Genomic DNA, 16,241 nt, shown 5'->3' with positions numbered 1-16,241 from the left:
ACCGCAGAAAAAACACTGAAGGGACAGTAGATAATCACTATAGGTCTTCTTTATTTACTAGAAAAAAAAGAACAGATAAAATATATAACTGTATAAATACATGTCTAGGCTATCAAATGTGCATAGATACAGATAGATAGACATCCTAAAACTGGAGCTTGACCTGGGAGTCCTGAGTTCGAGTCCCATGTTGGGTGCTGCACTTACTTTAAAAAAATCAGTCAGTCAATCTTGAGGCTGTATCTGAAGTTTTTCTATTACATTATTTATTCTTTGGCCACTTCTGCTGTTACAGAAACAGTTCGCAAGGACTTCCTCGTACAGGTTAATAGTGTATTTTGTTTTAGCAGCTCAAGTTTAGAACAAAGGAGAGCCAGTAGCCCTTCAGCGGTCGAGCCGTCCAGGAATAATAATTTTGGAATCAATGTAATAAATATTATTCATTTATTTGCAGTTTCTGCAGAGGTTTTTCTAACATGAAGTACACTGCCTTTAGTTTCCACTTTTCAGTTAATGGACAGGAGATAAGTGACTGAATTCAGACCATCACCTCACACCTCGCACCTCACACCTCACACCAAGGGCAATATGACTAAGGCTTGTCAGTGTCCTTCAGAGATGAAATAAGAGTAGTGGGGTCCAGTCCTCTCCTAGAACCTGCTCTCTGGGGGCCCCCGTGGTCTGGGCTTTTCCTGTGATTATGTGTGTGCTTAGGTATCAAAAGGCAAAAAAATGCAACCATGATGGGCTCCTTCTGCTGAGTCTTCAGTCTCTGAAAATGACTTTAAATAACATCCCTTGGGAGACAGACTGTAAGCTCTAGGAGGTTAAATCAATGCGCAGAGTCACCTCAGGGGAAGGGAGGAGACGGAAGAAAGTTTCACAATACACCATGGTAAACAGCCTTTCTTGCACTACCCTGAAAATGTATTTTCTGGAAAATGCCATTCACTCTTAGCTCCTTGTCTGCACGTAAATTTATTCTTCCAAGAGTTCTGGTGAATGATGAAACCAATCCAGTTTTTCATTATGAGAAAATATGAGGGCGCCATCTTTCCTCATATGAAGGTAATGGCCAATGGGTCCAATGATCCTCCCCTTAATGGCAGATCTGCTGTGAAATATGAACATTGTATTGCTGGTTCTGGTGTTCGTAGGTTGTCAGGTGTGACCGAGAAGACCAGTTTGCGCCCACCACTTCCTCTCCAGCTGTGGCCGGGTGGACACAGGGGTTATCTGCACTGCCGACTTCTTTATAGGCTTGTTTGTTTGTAGATTGGAGCTCTGTGACTTGGCACCTGAAGTCACTAACTTGTTCAAAAGAAACTGGATGGTATGTTTTTACTGAATGCAGAATGGTTCTATCTCCTGCTTATTTTTTCCTCCCTCAGATCTGTTGGAAACCCAGTCTGCCTTACACTGTTTCCTCCCCCTAGCTCAGCACTTATGCAAATAGTCTGCCCCAGCTTACTTTGCCCCATGCATGCATTTCCAACCACAGTTCTTGGCCTTTACCCCCCCCCCCCCCACCCCTTTGCTAGGGAAGACTTAATCGTTTTTCAAGTCAGTGCAACTTCTATTCCTTCAATATGTCTTTGCTGACTCCTTCAGACATGCGTAGAGTCCTGTAGCCTTCTCATCTTTTCTACTGGACGTATCATCGAGCACATTACTGTCTACTTTTTACTGGTAGCGTCAAGCGTCATAGTCCTGCCTTTGTAACTAGGCTTTTCATTATGGTAAGCTAGAATTCTGATTCTTAGCTAACCCATATCTCTAATAGCTACTAATAACATACTAAGTGCTTAGTAAATCTAACCTAATCTAGTGATCAAGATGAGCGGGTTGTTGTCCGAGGATTACCTTTGGTCCAACCACTGGAGTTACACTCTCTAGTCATTTGTTATTATGAATTTTCTTAGGATGGCATGCTTCCCTGTTCTTTCTCTGCCCTGTTCTTGCCCACTTCAGTTCTCTGTACACCTGTCACCCCTCTGATCCCGCAACTATCAAGAAGGACAGGGCTGGGTTTGGAGAATCTTCTGGTTTGTAGGCAGACTCCAGGATTTTGTTTTTCTTAGTGCTTTTCCCTGAAATAATTTCATCATCACCAATTAGGAAGCAACCTTGAAAGCTCATCTCCTTGGTCTCCATGCCTGGAGGCAAAACAACTCTTTGAACTCATCATTCAGATTAGTATTGGGTCCCAGGCCAAGAACCTGAACAGGTGTAAAGTGGCTTAGAGAACATTTTATTGGACAATGGCAAGAAAGAGTCCGATATTTGTCTTAACGTTAAATTCTCTAGACGCTTAAAAGCCTATTCAGATTAAGATGTTATAGCTGTGATGTGTGGCCCCACAAGCTTGTTTGCATTTCTGCCCACATAAAAGTAAAAACAGAAGATACAATTAAATGATGGAATCTGAGCGGCTGGGTGGCGCAGTCGGTTAAGCATCTGACTCTTGGTTTCGGCTCTGGTGGTGATCTTGGGGTCCTAAGACTGAGCACTGCGTTGGGCTCCACACCCAGCATGGAGTCTGCTTGAGAGCCTCTCTCCCTCTCCTGCCCCTCCTGCTTGTGCTCTCTCTCTAAATAAATAAATCTTTTTAAAAAGAATAAATGATAGAATCAATCGTAAAATGATGTTTTAGTGGAAAAAAATTTATGTTCAATGTTTTAATAGTGTTATCTGTTTTATGTATGTAATGATTTGTCAGCATATTATCCCTTTACATGCCAAAACTAAAGCCACACTTGTAATTTTTCAGCTTCGCAAGTCTGTTTTCAGCATCAGGGCAAGGAATCTTCTAGAAAAGGAGACTGCAGTCACTAAAATCTTAAGGTAACACCATTAATCATTGATACATATTTAAACACAAGTGGGATTGTGTTAAAGAAGAGCTCTTTCTTTTTAATGAGCTAATTTTCTGAGTATCGACATACACTTTCTGCTAGAAAGTAGATTTAGGTAACTGTATACTTATAAATAATGTCAAACACATCATTAATATCTTTCCTAGAATAGTAACATTCTATTAGCTCAGTTATGCATTTCTTTTTTTTAAGCACTTACACATAAATTCTAAGTATAAATATTTACCAAAAAGATGAAAATGACTTACATTTATTCTTGCATGTTTTATGTCTTCTCTGAAATCTGAAGGACAAATCACAAACTAAGGGGAAAATGATAAGACTGTGAGCTTTTTAGAAGTAACGATGACTTATTTATTAAGAATAAATGTATTTAAAATCTGTAAGAATCGAAAGCATATCCATTTTAACATGCTTATAAAAACATGTCATTTTAATGCTACTTTCTTAAACCTGTCTGGATAAAGTATCTGAAAGAAGCATCAAGCTAGCCACTTAAGAGTATTTTAGAAGACTGTGTCATAATATGAAGTAATGTGATCTTTGTAAAAATGCATGAGCATTTGGAATGTAATTTATTGGCAGACTTATTACATGGACATGTTTAATCACAACTAAATATGGGGGTGGGGGGCTGGAAAGAGAATGGCTGACAAGGCGAATGGATGAATTTATACTGGGACGCCCCCTCCAACTTGTGCTGAGGGGAAGGGGAGAGACTCTTCTTTTCTACTCTACGTCTCTTCCAGGAATAGTCATCCAGGTTTTTGCCAGTGTAACTCTATAACCTGGAAAACTGTGATGAGGGAATAAGGCTAATACATATGGCTCGAGAAACTATTTTGAGTTTACGACAGTACCCGAAATGCGAATGCCAAAAATGATCCTGACTCGTCAAGACAGTATTTGGTGTGCTCATTCTTTTATTGGCTGACATTGCACACGTAGACACGAGTATGCACTGGAGTGTCTTCTATGAGAGGAGAATAACCATTTCTGGGGCTTGTATATTGTCACCACAAAATACGATGAGATGAATGGAAGAGGTCTGGTTGAAAGAGAGAAAAGAAAACTTCTCAGCAAATGTGTAACCACCTGTGTCCCCATTTCAGTTTGCTTCCAACTGGCTCATCCCAGTTGCCATCAGATAACATCAGGGGGGCGGCCTTAAACACTGCATGGTACTCCAGGGTCTTTATCAAGCTGCAACTACTATAGACAGATTCCTGGCAGCATCAATCCTTAGTGTCTTGAAGACGCCCCCCTGTTCACACAAGACACCCGTTTGCAGGGTCAACCCCGCAGCCGCTCTCACAGGGCAGAGAATTCAGCCTCAAATCCACAATGACCAGTGAGGGGAGTGTAATACTCTGGCCCATGTTCAGAGTTTACCTGCCACATTTGGAACCAAAATGACATTGCTCACCTCCCCAGGATAACTGCTGCCCTGGGGGTTCGCAGAGACTTTCAGAGCGCAGGCAGACAGGGATAGTTAAAAGAAGCCACTTCTTGAACTTCGAATCCCGATGAACTCTTTCTGCAGTTTGGTCTTCCAGTTTTCCATTCCTGCCATCTTTTTCTTAGTCCCCTGCTCCTTGTTTACAAAAGAAAGGTGAGGCTCTCGAGGAAGGTGAAACTGTCGTGCATACTGATCAGGGCTCACAAACACAGGGACTGTTCCCACACGACTTTCTCCAGAAGGGGGACCCTTATTGTCTTATTGTCTAGCCAGGTGACAAGTTTTTGGAAAACCTTTCTCCAAGAATTCATCTACCGCAGGGATAGGCCTTAGGAACAACGCGGGTGTTTCAAGGGTGTGTGTTAACGTGTTATGTGGTTTGAAAAACAAAGTCAGACTTTTTCTCACAGATTTGGCTCATCGGCTTGACCCTGAAGGCTGATTTTCTGATGCCCAACGTCATAAAAGTGAATGCATTAGATGGATAAGACTCTCCAGTGTTCTCTCATAGTCATATTGAAGCACAGATACGATAATGCTAGAAATCACATCCTTTACTGCTAACTAACATTGTGAGGGCGAAATTCAGTTGTTGATTTTTAAATGTACAGCAGTGGTTTTAAAAACAGAAAAATTTAAAAAAGAGAGAAAGAGAAAATTTGTGGGCGTACCTGAGCCAAATTTTTAAGACCATTGGGGAACACAGATGCCCTCAGACTTGCCCAATAATTGTGTAGTTTCAGGGACACCCAGAGCCGTCAACATTTTATGACAGCCCAGAACGCCACAAAATGACAGGCATCTCGCTGGGATGCTGGAACTGTTACCCAGGCAATCTCAGGAAATAAGAGCTACAATAAGAAAAAAAAATTAAGATTTTTTTTTTAAGAATGCAAATTTAATCTTTAGAAAAGCCATTTAGCTCTTTTCTCCTGTGAAAATGGCTTCCCTGTTGGTGCTACGTTAATGTCTGCAAGAATTAAGGACAAGATGTCAAACGGATAGTTTCTTTGGGCGTGCTTGTCTTCTTTCACTCATAATATAGCAGTAGCAATAATAATGTAATAAAAATATCATACTCACATTATAATGTAACCCGTAAATAAGAAGGTCAAGAATAGATCAGGTCCATGTCTGTGGGTCCGTGGACATTCTTCTCTGCTGTTTTCCAAGGAGCAACAAGAACTAAAAGAAAAGGAAAGAAGAAGGGATAAGAGAATTTAAAAGAAAGAAAAGGAGAACATTTACAGTCATCTTAGGGTAAATAGCCCTACACAAAATGGAGAAGGAGAAGTTTCTACCATTCTCTCAGCGTATTCTCACTCCCTGGGGAGTCTTTCCTCCCCTAGCTCAGAACTTTCTCTTTGTTCCTTCAACTACAGTGTCCCTGGGTAAGTCAGAATTAGAAAGATGGATGCTGTATGATGTCCATTACATGTGGAATCTAAAAAAGTCAAACTCATAGAAACAGAGTAGATTGGGGATTGCCAGACCCTGGGGTGTTGGACAGATGGCTAGACGGTGATCAAAAGGTACATATTTCCAGTTTTAAGCTGAATAAATTCGGGGACCTAATGTCTAGTCTCGTGACTCTAGTTAGCAAGTACTGTATCGCATACTGGAAATTTGTGAAGAGAGTGGATTGTAAATGTTCTTGCCACACACACACACACAAAATCATAATTATGGAAAATGATGAATGTGTTAACTATTGTCATTGTGGTGGTCATTTCACAGTATATATGTACATCAGGGGCACCTGGGTGGCTCTGTTGGTTAAGTGTTTAACTCTTGGTTTTGGCTTGGGTTGTGATCTCAGGGTCATGAGATCGAGACCCACATCAGTCTCTGTGCTCAGCAGGGAATCTGCTTGAGATGCTCCCCCCCACCCCACCCCTCCATCTTGTGCGATTGCTCGCTCTCTCTCTCTCTCCCTCTCTAAAAACAAAACAAAATAAATCTTTAAAAAAGGACATACGCACTTCAAATTATGTTGTATACCTTATATTTACACGTTATTTGCCAGTTATCCTTCTGTGAAGCTGGGGGAAATGGCCGCTCCCATGACCATCTATGTTTTGAAAGGGAGGCTCTGAAAGGAGGAGACAAGGAGGTGCAGGTTCCATGTCTTCATGGATGAAGACCATGTCTGCCTTGATATGGAAGAAAGGAAGTCAGGCAGAGACCTCTTTCAGTGTGCTGTCTCTCATGATTTTCCAATCTTTTTTTTTCATAGCCTATTGCCCTTAGCTTCAGCAAAGGGGTCCTCTCCGTGGAGACAGGAGCGCATTCTAGGAAGGTCTCATTAGAGAAAGAAAACCTCGGCTGAATCTTCCGAGCAAATATGTCCCAGGTGGGCGTGTATCCCGATGTGGGTTCAGGTGGAGAGAAGTCCCATAACTTTAAATCCAGTGGGATGTAAGGAGGATATTACGAAATATCTGTGTCTTAGAAATAACTTTTTTTTTATTTATTTTTTTTCCATTTTATTTATTTTTTCAGCGTAACAGTATTCATTGTTTTTACACAACACCCAGTGCTCCATGCAAAACGTGCCCTCCCTATTACCCACCACCTGTTCCCCCAACCTCCCACCCCTGACCCTTCAAAACCCTCAGGTTGTTTTTCAGAGTCCATAGTCTCTTATGGTTCGCCTCCCCTTCCAAATTTTTTTTTAATAAACATATAATGTATTTTTATCTCCAGGGGTACAGGTCTGTGAATCGCCAGGTTTACACACTTCACAGCACTCACGATAGCACATACCCTCCCCAATGTCCATAGCCCCCTCCCCCTCTCCCAATCCCACCTCCCCCCAGCAACCCCCAGTTTGTATTGTGAGATTAAGAGTCATTTATGGTTTGTCTCCCTCCCAATCCCATCTTGTTTCATTTATTCTTCTCCTATCCCCCAACCCCCCATGTTGCTTCTCCATGTCCTCATATCAGGGAGATCATATGATAGTTGTCTTTCTCCGATTGACTTATTTCACTAAGCATGATACGCTCTAGTTCCATCCACGTCGTCGCAAATGGCGAGATTTCATTTTTGATGGCTGCATAGTATTCCATTGTGTATATATACCACATCTTCTTTATCCATTCATCTGTTGATGGACATCTAGGTTCTTTCCATAGCTTGGCTATTGTAGACATTGCTGCTATAAACATTCGGGTACACGTGCCCCTTCGGATCACTACGTCTGTATCTTTAGGGTAAATACCCAGTAGTGCAATTGCTGGGTCATAGGGTAGTTCTATTTTCAACATTTTGAGGAACCTCCATGCTGCTTTCCAGAGTGGTTGCACCAGCTTGCATTCCCACCAACAGTGGAGGAGGGTTCCCCTTTCTCCGCATCCTCGCCAGCATCTGTCATTTCCTGACTTGTTAATTTTAGCCATTCTGACTGGTGTGAGGTGATATCTCATTGTGGTTTTGATTTGTATTTCCCTGATGCCGAGTGACGTGGAGCACTTTTCCATGTGTCTGTTGGCCATCTGGATGTCTTCTTTGCAGAAATGTCTGTTCATGTCCTCTGCCCATTTCTTGATTGGATTGTTTGTTCTTTGGGTGTTGAGTTTGCTAAGTTCCTTATAGATTTTGGATACTAGCCCTTTATCTGATATGTCGTTTGCAAATATCTTCTCCCATTCTGTCAGTTGTCTTTTGGTTTTGTTAACTGTTTCCTTTGCTGTGCAAAAGCTTTTGATCTTGATGAAATCCCAACAGTTCATTTTTGCCCTTGCTTCCCTTGCCTTTGCCGTTGTTCCTAGGAAGATGTTGCTACGGCTGAGGTCGAAGAGGTTGCTGCCTGCATTCTCCTCAAGGATTTTGATGGATTCCTTTCTCACATTGAGGTCCTTCATCCATTTGGAGTCTATTTTCGTGTGTGGTGTAAAGAAGTGGTCCAATTTCATTTTTCTGCATGTGGCTGTCCAATTTTCCCAGCACCATTTATTGAAGAGGCTGTCTTTTTTCCATTGGACATTCTTTCCTGCTTTGTCGAAGATGAGTTGGCCATAGAGTTGAGGGTCGATTTCTGGGCTCTCTATTCTGTTCCACTGATCTATGTGTCTGTTTTTGTGCCAGTACCATGCTGTCTTGATGATGACAGCTTTGTAATAGAGCTTGAAGTCCGGAATTGTGATGCCACCCACTTTGGCTTTGTTCTTCAATATTCCTTTGGCTATTCGAGGTCTTTTCTGGTTCCATATAAATTTTAGGATTATTTGTTCCATTTCTTTGAAAAAAACGGATGGTATTTTGATAGGGATTGCACTAAATGTGTAGATTGCTTTAGGTAGCATAGACATTTTCACAATATTTATTCTTCCAATCCAGGAGCATGGAACATTTTTCCATTTCTTTGGGTATTCCTCAATTTCTTTCATGAGTACTTTATAATTTTCTGTGTATAGATTCTTAGCCTCTTTGGTTAGGTTTATTCCTAGGTATCTTATAGTTTTGGGTACAATTATAAATGGGATTGACTCCTTAATTTCTCTTTCTTCTGTCTTGTTGTTGGTGTACAGAAATGCAACTGATTTCTGTGCATTGATTTTATATCCTGACACTTTACTGAATTCCTGTACAAGTTCTAGCAGTTTTGGAGTGGAGTCTTTTGGGTTTTCCACATATAGTATCATATCATCTGCGAAGAGTGATAGTTTGACTTCTTCTTTACCAATTTGGATGCATTTAATTTCTTTTTGTTGTCTGATTGCTGAGGCTAGGACTTGTAGTACTATGTTGAATAGCAGTGGTGGTAATGGACATCCCTGCCGTGTTCCTGACCTTAGCGGAAAAGCTTTCAGTTTTTCTCCATTGAGAATGATATTTGCGGTGGGTTTTTCATAGATGGCTTTGATAATATTGAGGTATGTGCCCTCTATCCCTACACTTTGGAGAGTTTTGATCAGGAAGGGATGCTGTACTTTGTCAAATGCTTTTTCAGCATCTATTGAGAGTATCATATGGTTCTTGTTCTTTCTTTTATTAATGTGTTGTATCACATTGATTGATTTGCGGATGTTGAACCAACCCTGCAGCCCTGGAATAAATCCCACTTGATCGTGGTGAATAATCCTTTTAATGTAGTGTTGAATCCTATTGGCTAGAATTTTGGCGAGAATTTTTGCGTCTGTGTTCATCAAGGATATTGGTCTGTAGTTCTCTTTTTTGGTGGGATCCTTGTCTGGTTTTGGGATCAAGGTGATGCTGGCTTCATAAAATGAGTTTGGAAGTTTTCCTTCCATTTCTATTTTTTGGAACAGTTTCAGGAGAATAGGAATTAGTTCTTCTTTAAATGTTTGGTAGAATTCTCCTGGGAAGCCGTCTGGCCCTGGGCTTTTGTTTGTTTGGAGATTTTTGATGACTGTTTCAATCTCCTTACTGGTTATGGGCCTGTTCAGGTTTTCTATTTCTTCCTGGTTCAGTTGTGGTAGTTTATATGTCTCTAGGAATGCATCCATTTCTTCCAGATTGTCCAATTTGTTGGCGTAGAGTTGCTCATAGTATGTTCTTATAATTGTCTGTATTTCTTTGGTGTTAGTTGTGATCTCTCCTCTTTCATTCATGATTTTATTTATTTGGGTCCTTTCTCTTTTCTTTTTGATGAGTCTGGCCAGGGGTTTATCAATCTTATTGATTCTTTCAAAGAACCAGCTCCTAGTTTCATTGATTTTTTCTATTGTTTTTGTGGTTCCTATTTCATTGATTTCTGCTCTGATCTTTATGATTTCTCTTCTCCTGCTGGGTTTAGGGTTTCTTTCTTGTTCTTTCTCCAGCTCCTTTACGTGTAGGGTTAGGTTGTGTACTTGAGACCTTTCTTGTTTCTTGAGAAAGGCTTGTACCGCTATATATTTTCCTCTCAGGACTGCCTTTGCTGTGTCCCACAGATTTTGAACTGTTGTGTTTTCATTATCATTTGTTTCCATGAATTTTTTCAATTCTTCTTTAATTTCCTGGTTGACCCATTCATTCTTTAGAAGGATGCTGTTTAGTCTCCATGTATTTGGGTTCTTTCCAGCTTTCCTCTTGTGATTGAGTTCTAGCTTCAGAGCATTGTGGTCTGAAAATATGCAGGGAATGATCCTAATCTTTTGATACTGGCTGAGACCTGATTTGTGACCCAGGATGTTATCTATTCTGGAGAAGGTTCCATGTGCACTAGAGAAGAATGTGTATTCTGTTGCTTTGGGATGAAATGTTCTGAATATATCTGTGATGTCCATCTGGTCCAGTGTGTCATTTAAGGCCTTTATTTCCTTGTTGATCTTTTGCTTGGATGATCTGTCCATTTCAGTGAGGGGAGTGTTAAAGTCCCCTACTATTATTGTATTATTATTGATGTGTTTCTTTGATTTTGTTATTAATTGGTTGATATAGTTGGCTGCTCCCATGTTAGGGGCATAGATATTTAAAATTGTTAGATCTTCTTGTTGGACAGACCCTTTGAGTAGGATATAGTGTCCTTCCTCATCTCTTATTATAGTCTTTGGCTTAAAATCTAATTGATCTGATATAAGGATTGCCACCCCAGCTTTCTTCTGATGCCCATTAGCATGGTAAATTGTTTTCCACCCCCTCACTTTAAATCTGGAGGTGTCTTCGCGTCTAAAAGGAGTTTCTTGTAGGCAACATACTGATGGGTTTTGTTTTTTTATCCATTCTGATACCCTGTGTCTTTTGATTGGGGCATTTAGCCCATTAACATTCAGGGTAACTATTGAGAGATATGAATTTAGTGCCATTATTAGTCTGTAAGGTGACTGTTACTGTATATTGTCTCTGTACCTTTCTGATCTACTACTTTTAGGCTCTCTCTTTGCTTAGAGGACCCCTTTCAATATTTCCTGTAGAGCTGGTTTGGTGTTTGCAAATTCTTTCAGTTTTTGTTTTTCCTGGAAGCTTTTGATCTCTCCTTCTATTTTCAATGATAGCCTAGCTGGATAGAGTATTCTTGGCTGCATGTTTTTCTCATTTAGTGCTCTGAATATATCATGCCAGCTCTTCCTGGCCTGCCAGGTCTCTGTGGATAAGTCTGCTGCCAATCTAATATTTTTACCATTGTATGTTACAGACTTCTTTTCTTGGGCTGCTTTCAGGATTTTCTCTTTGTCACTAAGACTTGTAAATTTTACTAATAGGTGACGGGGTGTGGACCTATTCTTGTTGACTTTGAGGGGGGTTCTCTGCATCTCCTGGATTTTGATGCTTGTTCCCTTTGCCATATTAGGGAAATTCTCTCCAATGATTCTCTCCAATAGACCTTCTGCTCCCCTCTCTGTTTCTTCTTCTTCTGGAATCCCAATTATTCTAATGTTGTTTCGTCTTATGGTGTCACTTATCTCTCGAATTCTCCCCTCATGGTCCAGTAGCTGTTTGTCCCTCTTTTGTTCAGCTTCTTTATTCTCTGTCATTTGGTCTTCTATATCACTAATTCTTTCTTCTGCCTCATTTATCCTAGCAGTGAGAGACTCCATTTTTGATTGCACCTCATTAATAGCTTTTTTGATTTCAACTTGGTTAGATTTTAGTTCTTTAATTTCTCCAGAAAGGGCTTTAATATATCCAGAGAGAGTTTCTCTAATATCTTCCATGCCTTTTTCGAGCCCGGCTAGAATGTTCAGAATCATCATTCTGAACTCTTGATCTGACATATTACCAATGTCTGTGTTGATTAGGTCCCTAGCCTTCGGTACTGTCTCTTGTTCTTTTGTTTGTGGAGATTTTTTCCGCCTTGTCATTTTGTCCAGATAAGAGGATATGAAGGAGCAAATAAAATACTAAAAGGGTGGCAAAGACCCCAGAAAAAATGCGCTGTAACCAAATGAGAAGAGACTCCAAATTGTGGGGGGGAGAAAGGGGATAAAAAGAGGTTCAGAAAAAAAAAGAAAAATATTAAAAAAATAAAATAAAGAAAGAAAAAATATAAAAAAGGAAGAAAAAAATATACATATTTAGATAAGCTAGTCAAAAAACGTTAAAAAAGAAAAGGGTAAAAGTTTTAAAAAATTTAGCAGAAGAAGAAAAAAAAAAAGAAAAAAAATTGAAAAAAGAAAAAAAAAATTGAAGTAGCCGCAAGACTAAAGAATCATGGGGAGAAAGCCATGAGTTCCGTGCTTTGCTTTCTCCTCCTCTGGAATTGCGCTTCTGTCTTAGGAATTGAACCTGCTTTTCTTGATAGATGAACTTCGTCCTGGCTGGATATTTTGTTGATCTTCTGGGGGAGGGGCCTGTTGTAGTGACTCTCAAGTGTCTTTGCCCGAGGCGGGATTGCACCGCCCTTACCGGCGGCCGGACTAAGTAATCGGCTCGGGTTCGCTTTTGGGAGCTTCTGTTCCCTGAACGCTTTCCGTAGAGTTCCGGAGGACGGGAATGAAAATGGCAGCCTCCCAGTCTCCGCCCCATTGGAGCCGAGAGCCTGGGGCCCCACTCCTCAGTGCGCTCCCAGAGGACAGCACCCAATCACTCCCGTATCCCCAGCCTCTAGCCGCGCTCCGAGCTCACCCAGCTTGCGACCAGTTCAAGGTAACCCCGAGCTGAGAGTTCAGTCCTCGGCTCTGTCTCTGTAGCCGGCTTCTCCGTTCTAATACCTGCGAGCTCTGCGACACTCCAACACCCCCGATCCTTCTGTGACCCTGCGGGGCCTGGGGCCACGCTGACCCCGCGTGGGCTTCACCCTGGTTTAGCCTCTGGAGCAATGTCCCTCAGTGGAACAGACTTTTAAAAGTCCTGATTTTGTGCTCCGTTGCTCCGCCGCTTGCCGGGAGCCGGCCCCTCCCCCCGCTGTCTATCTTCCCGTCGTTTTAGATTCACTTCTCCGCCAGTCCTGCCTTTCAGAAAGTGGTTGATTTTCTGTTTCTAGAGTTGCTGTTCTTCTTCTCTTCGCTCTCCCGTTGGATTTGTAGGTGTTTGCAATGTTTAGATAAGCTATCGAGCTGATCTCCTGCTACCTGATGTAGTCTCAGCCTGCTACTTCTCCGCCATCTTGACTCCTCCCTAGAAATAACTTTTTAAAAATAACAAATATTTGGAGGAAGTAATATAAAACAAACCTCTGATCTAAGGTATCTAGAGACCTGGGCTGTGTAAATAGGTAAATATTTAAGTCCCCAGTTTTCTGAGAATTTAAAGATTGGAGGAGGTGATCGTCAGGGCCGCCCTAGTTCTCACGTAAGCCACTGGACGTGGTGTCAGAAGGCCTGGACCAGCATCTGGCTCTGCTCCTCTCTAGCCTTAAGCAACTCACTTACCTGCTTTTGCGGTGTAGACTGCTGAACAATCTGTTGACTAATCAAAGTGAAATTTAATACTTATTATAGTAAGGAGACCACCTCAGGTCTGTCAGTAATATCTCACAAGGGGTAGGTCAGGAGTAGGTATGTGTAAGGCTTTGGGTTTGGGTTTCAGTGTTTTTAGTGATTGAGGTCGGGCAAAATTCTTCAGGTGAGAGTTTAGACCATTTCCCATTATATACAAACATCGAACCATTATGTTGCATAACTGAAGCTAGTACAGCGTTATTTGTCAATTATACCTCAATTAACAACAACAAAAAGGAAGGAAGAGTTTAGGGCCCTCCAGGATACACAGGTAGCACGTACTTGTTCCAGACAGGAACCATTATGGTTCGGGGGGGGCATCCCTGGGGCAGGGGGCCCAGTAGAGGGACCATCCCTTGGCCTCCCTGTGCCCCCAGTGGTCTTCCCACCTGCTCTGACTCCACAGTTCAGCTGTCACTTGTTCCAACAGAGTTTGCTCGTCTGTTTTCCCCTTTCCTTCCTGAGGCGGGGTAGCTTTCTGCTGTCATCTTCAGTCCGGAAAACTATTCTACTCTGTCTTCTGAATTGTTAACCATCTCCATACATTACCTTTGAAAGTAAATTGGAAGATTTTTAGAAAGAGCACTTAAAAAAAAAAAAAATGTGGTCAGGATTGATGGGCCGAGCTGGGCAGGCTCTTGGCCTGAGTATCAATTATTTTTAGGTGATTGGTTTGACCAGTTGAGTGATAAATTGTCTAGAGGCAAGGGCTGGTCCAATGAGTCTATAATTCAGATGAATGGATTTCCAGAAATTTCCTGAAGCTAAATGACTTACTGGTTCACAGCCTTAAATTCTTGGATAGGAATTTCCTGGAATGAATAGCGTAGTCCCGGTGATGGAGAGGCCCGAGTTCTCAGGCCTGATAATTAAGCTGCGGGGCTGCCCGGAGTCTCAGTGCTCAGGGGAGCCACATTTCCATTTGAAACAGGATCCACATTATTCCAGAAAAGTCTGTGCCTTTCCTATGAAGGGGAAATTCGAGCCAACAAAGGGAAAAGTCGGAGAGAAAGGGGCCAAGCGTCAGAGGTGACTGACCTGAGTCACTGGAGTCATCAATGACTTCTGCCCATAATCATCTCTAATTTGATCACCTGCATTCCTCCATGTAGAATATTCTTCTTTTTTTTTTAATTTTATTTATTTATCTGTCAGAGAGAGAGAGAGCACAGGCAAAGACAGAGTGACAGGCAGAGGCAAAGGGAGCAGCAGGCTCCCTGCTGAGCACAGAACCCGATGTGGTACTCGATCCCATGATGCTGGGATCATGACTTGAGCCAAAGACAGCCGCTTGACCAACTGACCACCCAGGCATCCCCATGTAGAATCTTCTTAAAATGAATCCATGCTCCGAGACGTGGACGTGAACTTCCCCACAGATCTGGGAACTCTCTGATAGAAACGGAAGTAGGGCTTTCTGACAGAACTCGAGGATACCATCATGCGCTTGTCCGTGGGGGGTTCACGTGGTGCAAACGGGCATCCGTGTTGTTTTTTCCATGACTGATCTGGAGAGGACTGTAAGAAACAGGGATGTTCCACCATCGAAACTGTAAAATCCGGGGTCGCTATTCACTGTCGTTTGGACTTCGCCTGTACTGGTCAGATCCATTAAAGGAAGCTTCCTTCAGAGGGCAGTGACTTTCACTTCATCAGGAGAAATCAAAACAAATGGCAGGGCACCTTCCACAGCATCGCTGCCTCCGCTGAGCTCTCTCCCCTCAGAGACCTGAAATGGAGCACAAATGCGTGATCAACCCTACTAGGCCAAATGCAAGGCGAAATGTCAAAAATAATCAAGCATTTTACATGACTTGAGAAAATTCTGTCCTTGGCTATCAGTACCTCACTAGTTAGGAAGTATCTTTATGGCCATTTTGAGTGATTGGTCTAGTATGTTATTTGCATTCTGATATTTGGATCTATGACAAAATTTCCCTTGCTGCACACGGGTATTAATAATTTTTTAAAGTCTAAGGAACAGTCGTGGGGCACCTAGGTGGCTCAGTTGGTTAAGATCATGATCTCAGAGTTCTGGGAATGTTGGGCTCCCTGCTCAGAGGGGAGCCTGCTTCTCCCTCTCACTCTGTGCTTTCCTGCTCTCTCTCTCTGTCTCTCTCTCAAATAAAGAAAATATTCATTAAAAAAATAAAGTCTAAGGAATAACTGCTAGTTGAATGTTACTTACTACAAAAATTAAATATAATTAATGATGTGGGGGGTTAGTTTCTCTCTAAGAGAATCATTTTCATTGACTAGAAATATAATTTATAGGCTACTTAAATATAAATAAAATCAGAACGTATTTACTTATTAAGATACAGATTTTTAAATGACATTAGCTGGATTTTCTTCCTGAAAAGAAAGGACTCACTCTAACATTTTCTGTGTGTCTGGCATTTTTCTAAGATACCGGACACATAGATTATTTCCTCAAGAAGCTCATGGTTGCCCTGAGACCATATTTCTGACACTAGTCAGGTGGAGGGACCTTCAGTAATACCTCTAGATCTCTGACCACAACTGTGACAAGAAAATTCATACAGAGCATAGTCCTGGTTCCCTGCCTGAGTGACTTTA

General features: G+C 41.7%; 1 protein-coding gene across 4 annotated transcripts in view; it reads left to right on the top strand.

Moving 5' to 3' along the window:
- The window catches only part of NALCN (sodium leak channel, non-selective), a 319,112-nt gene that overhangs the window by 244,839 nt on the left and 58,032 nt on the right, over positions 1-16,241 (top strand). For all 4 annotated transcript variants that reach the window (XM_045978577.1, XM_045978576.1, XM_045978575.1 and 1 more), the window contains one exon: positions 2,771-2,844. In XM_045978577.1, coding sequence (XP_045834533.1) covers positions 2,771-2,844 — 74 coding nt within the window. The remainder of the gene's footprint in view (positions 1-2,770; positions 2,845-16,241) is intronic.

Source organism: Meles meles, chromosome 14 (assembly GCF_922984935.1).
Source record: "Meles meles chromosome 14, mMelMel3.1 paternal haplotype, whole genome shotgun sequence".
Taxonomy (NCBI): Eukaryota; Metazoa; Chordata; class Mammalia; order Carnivora; family Mustelidae; genus Meles; species Meles meles.
This window is presented reverse-complemented; position numbering and strand designations above follow the sequence as displayed.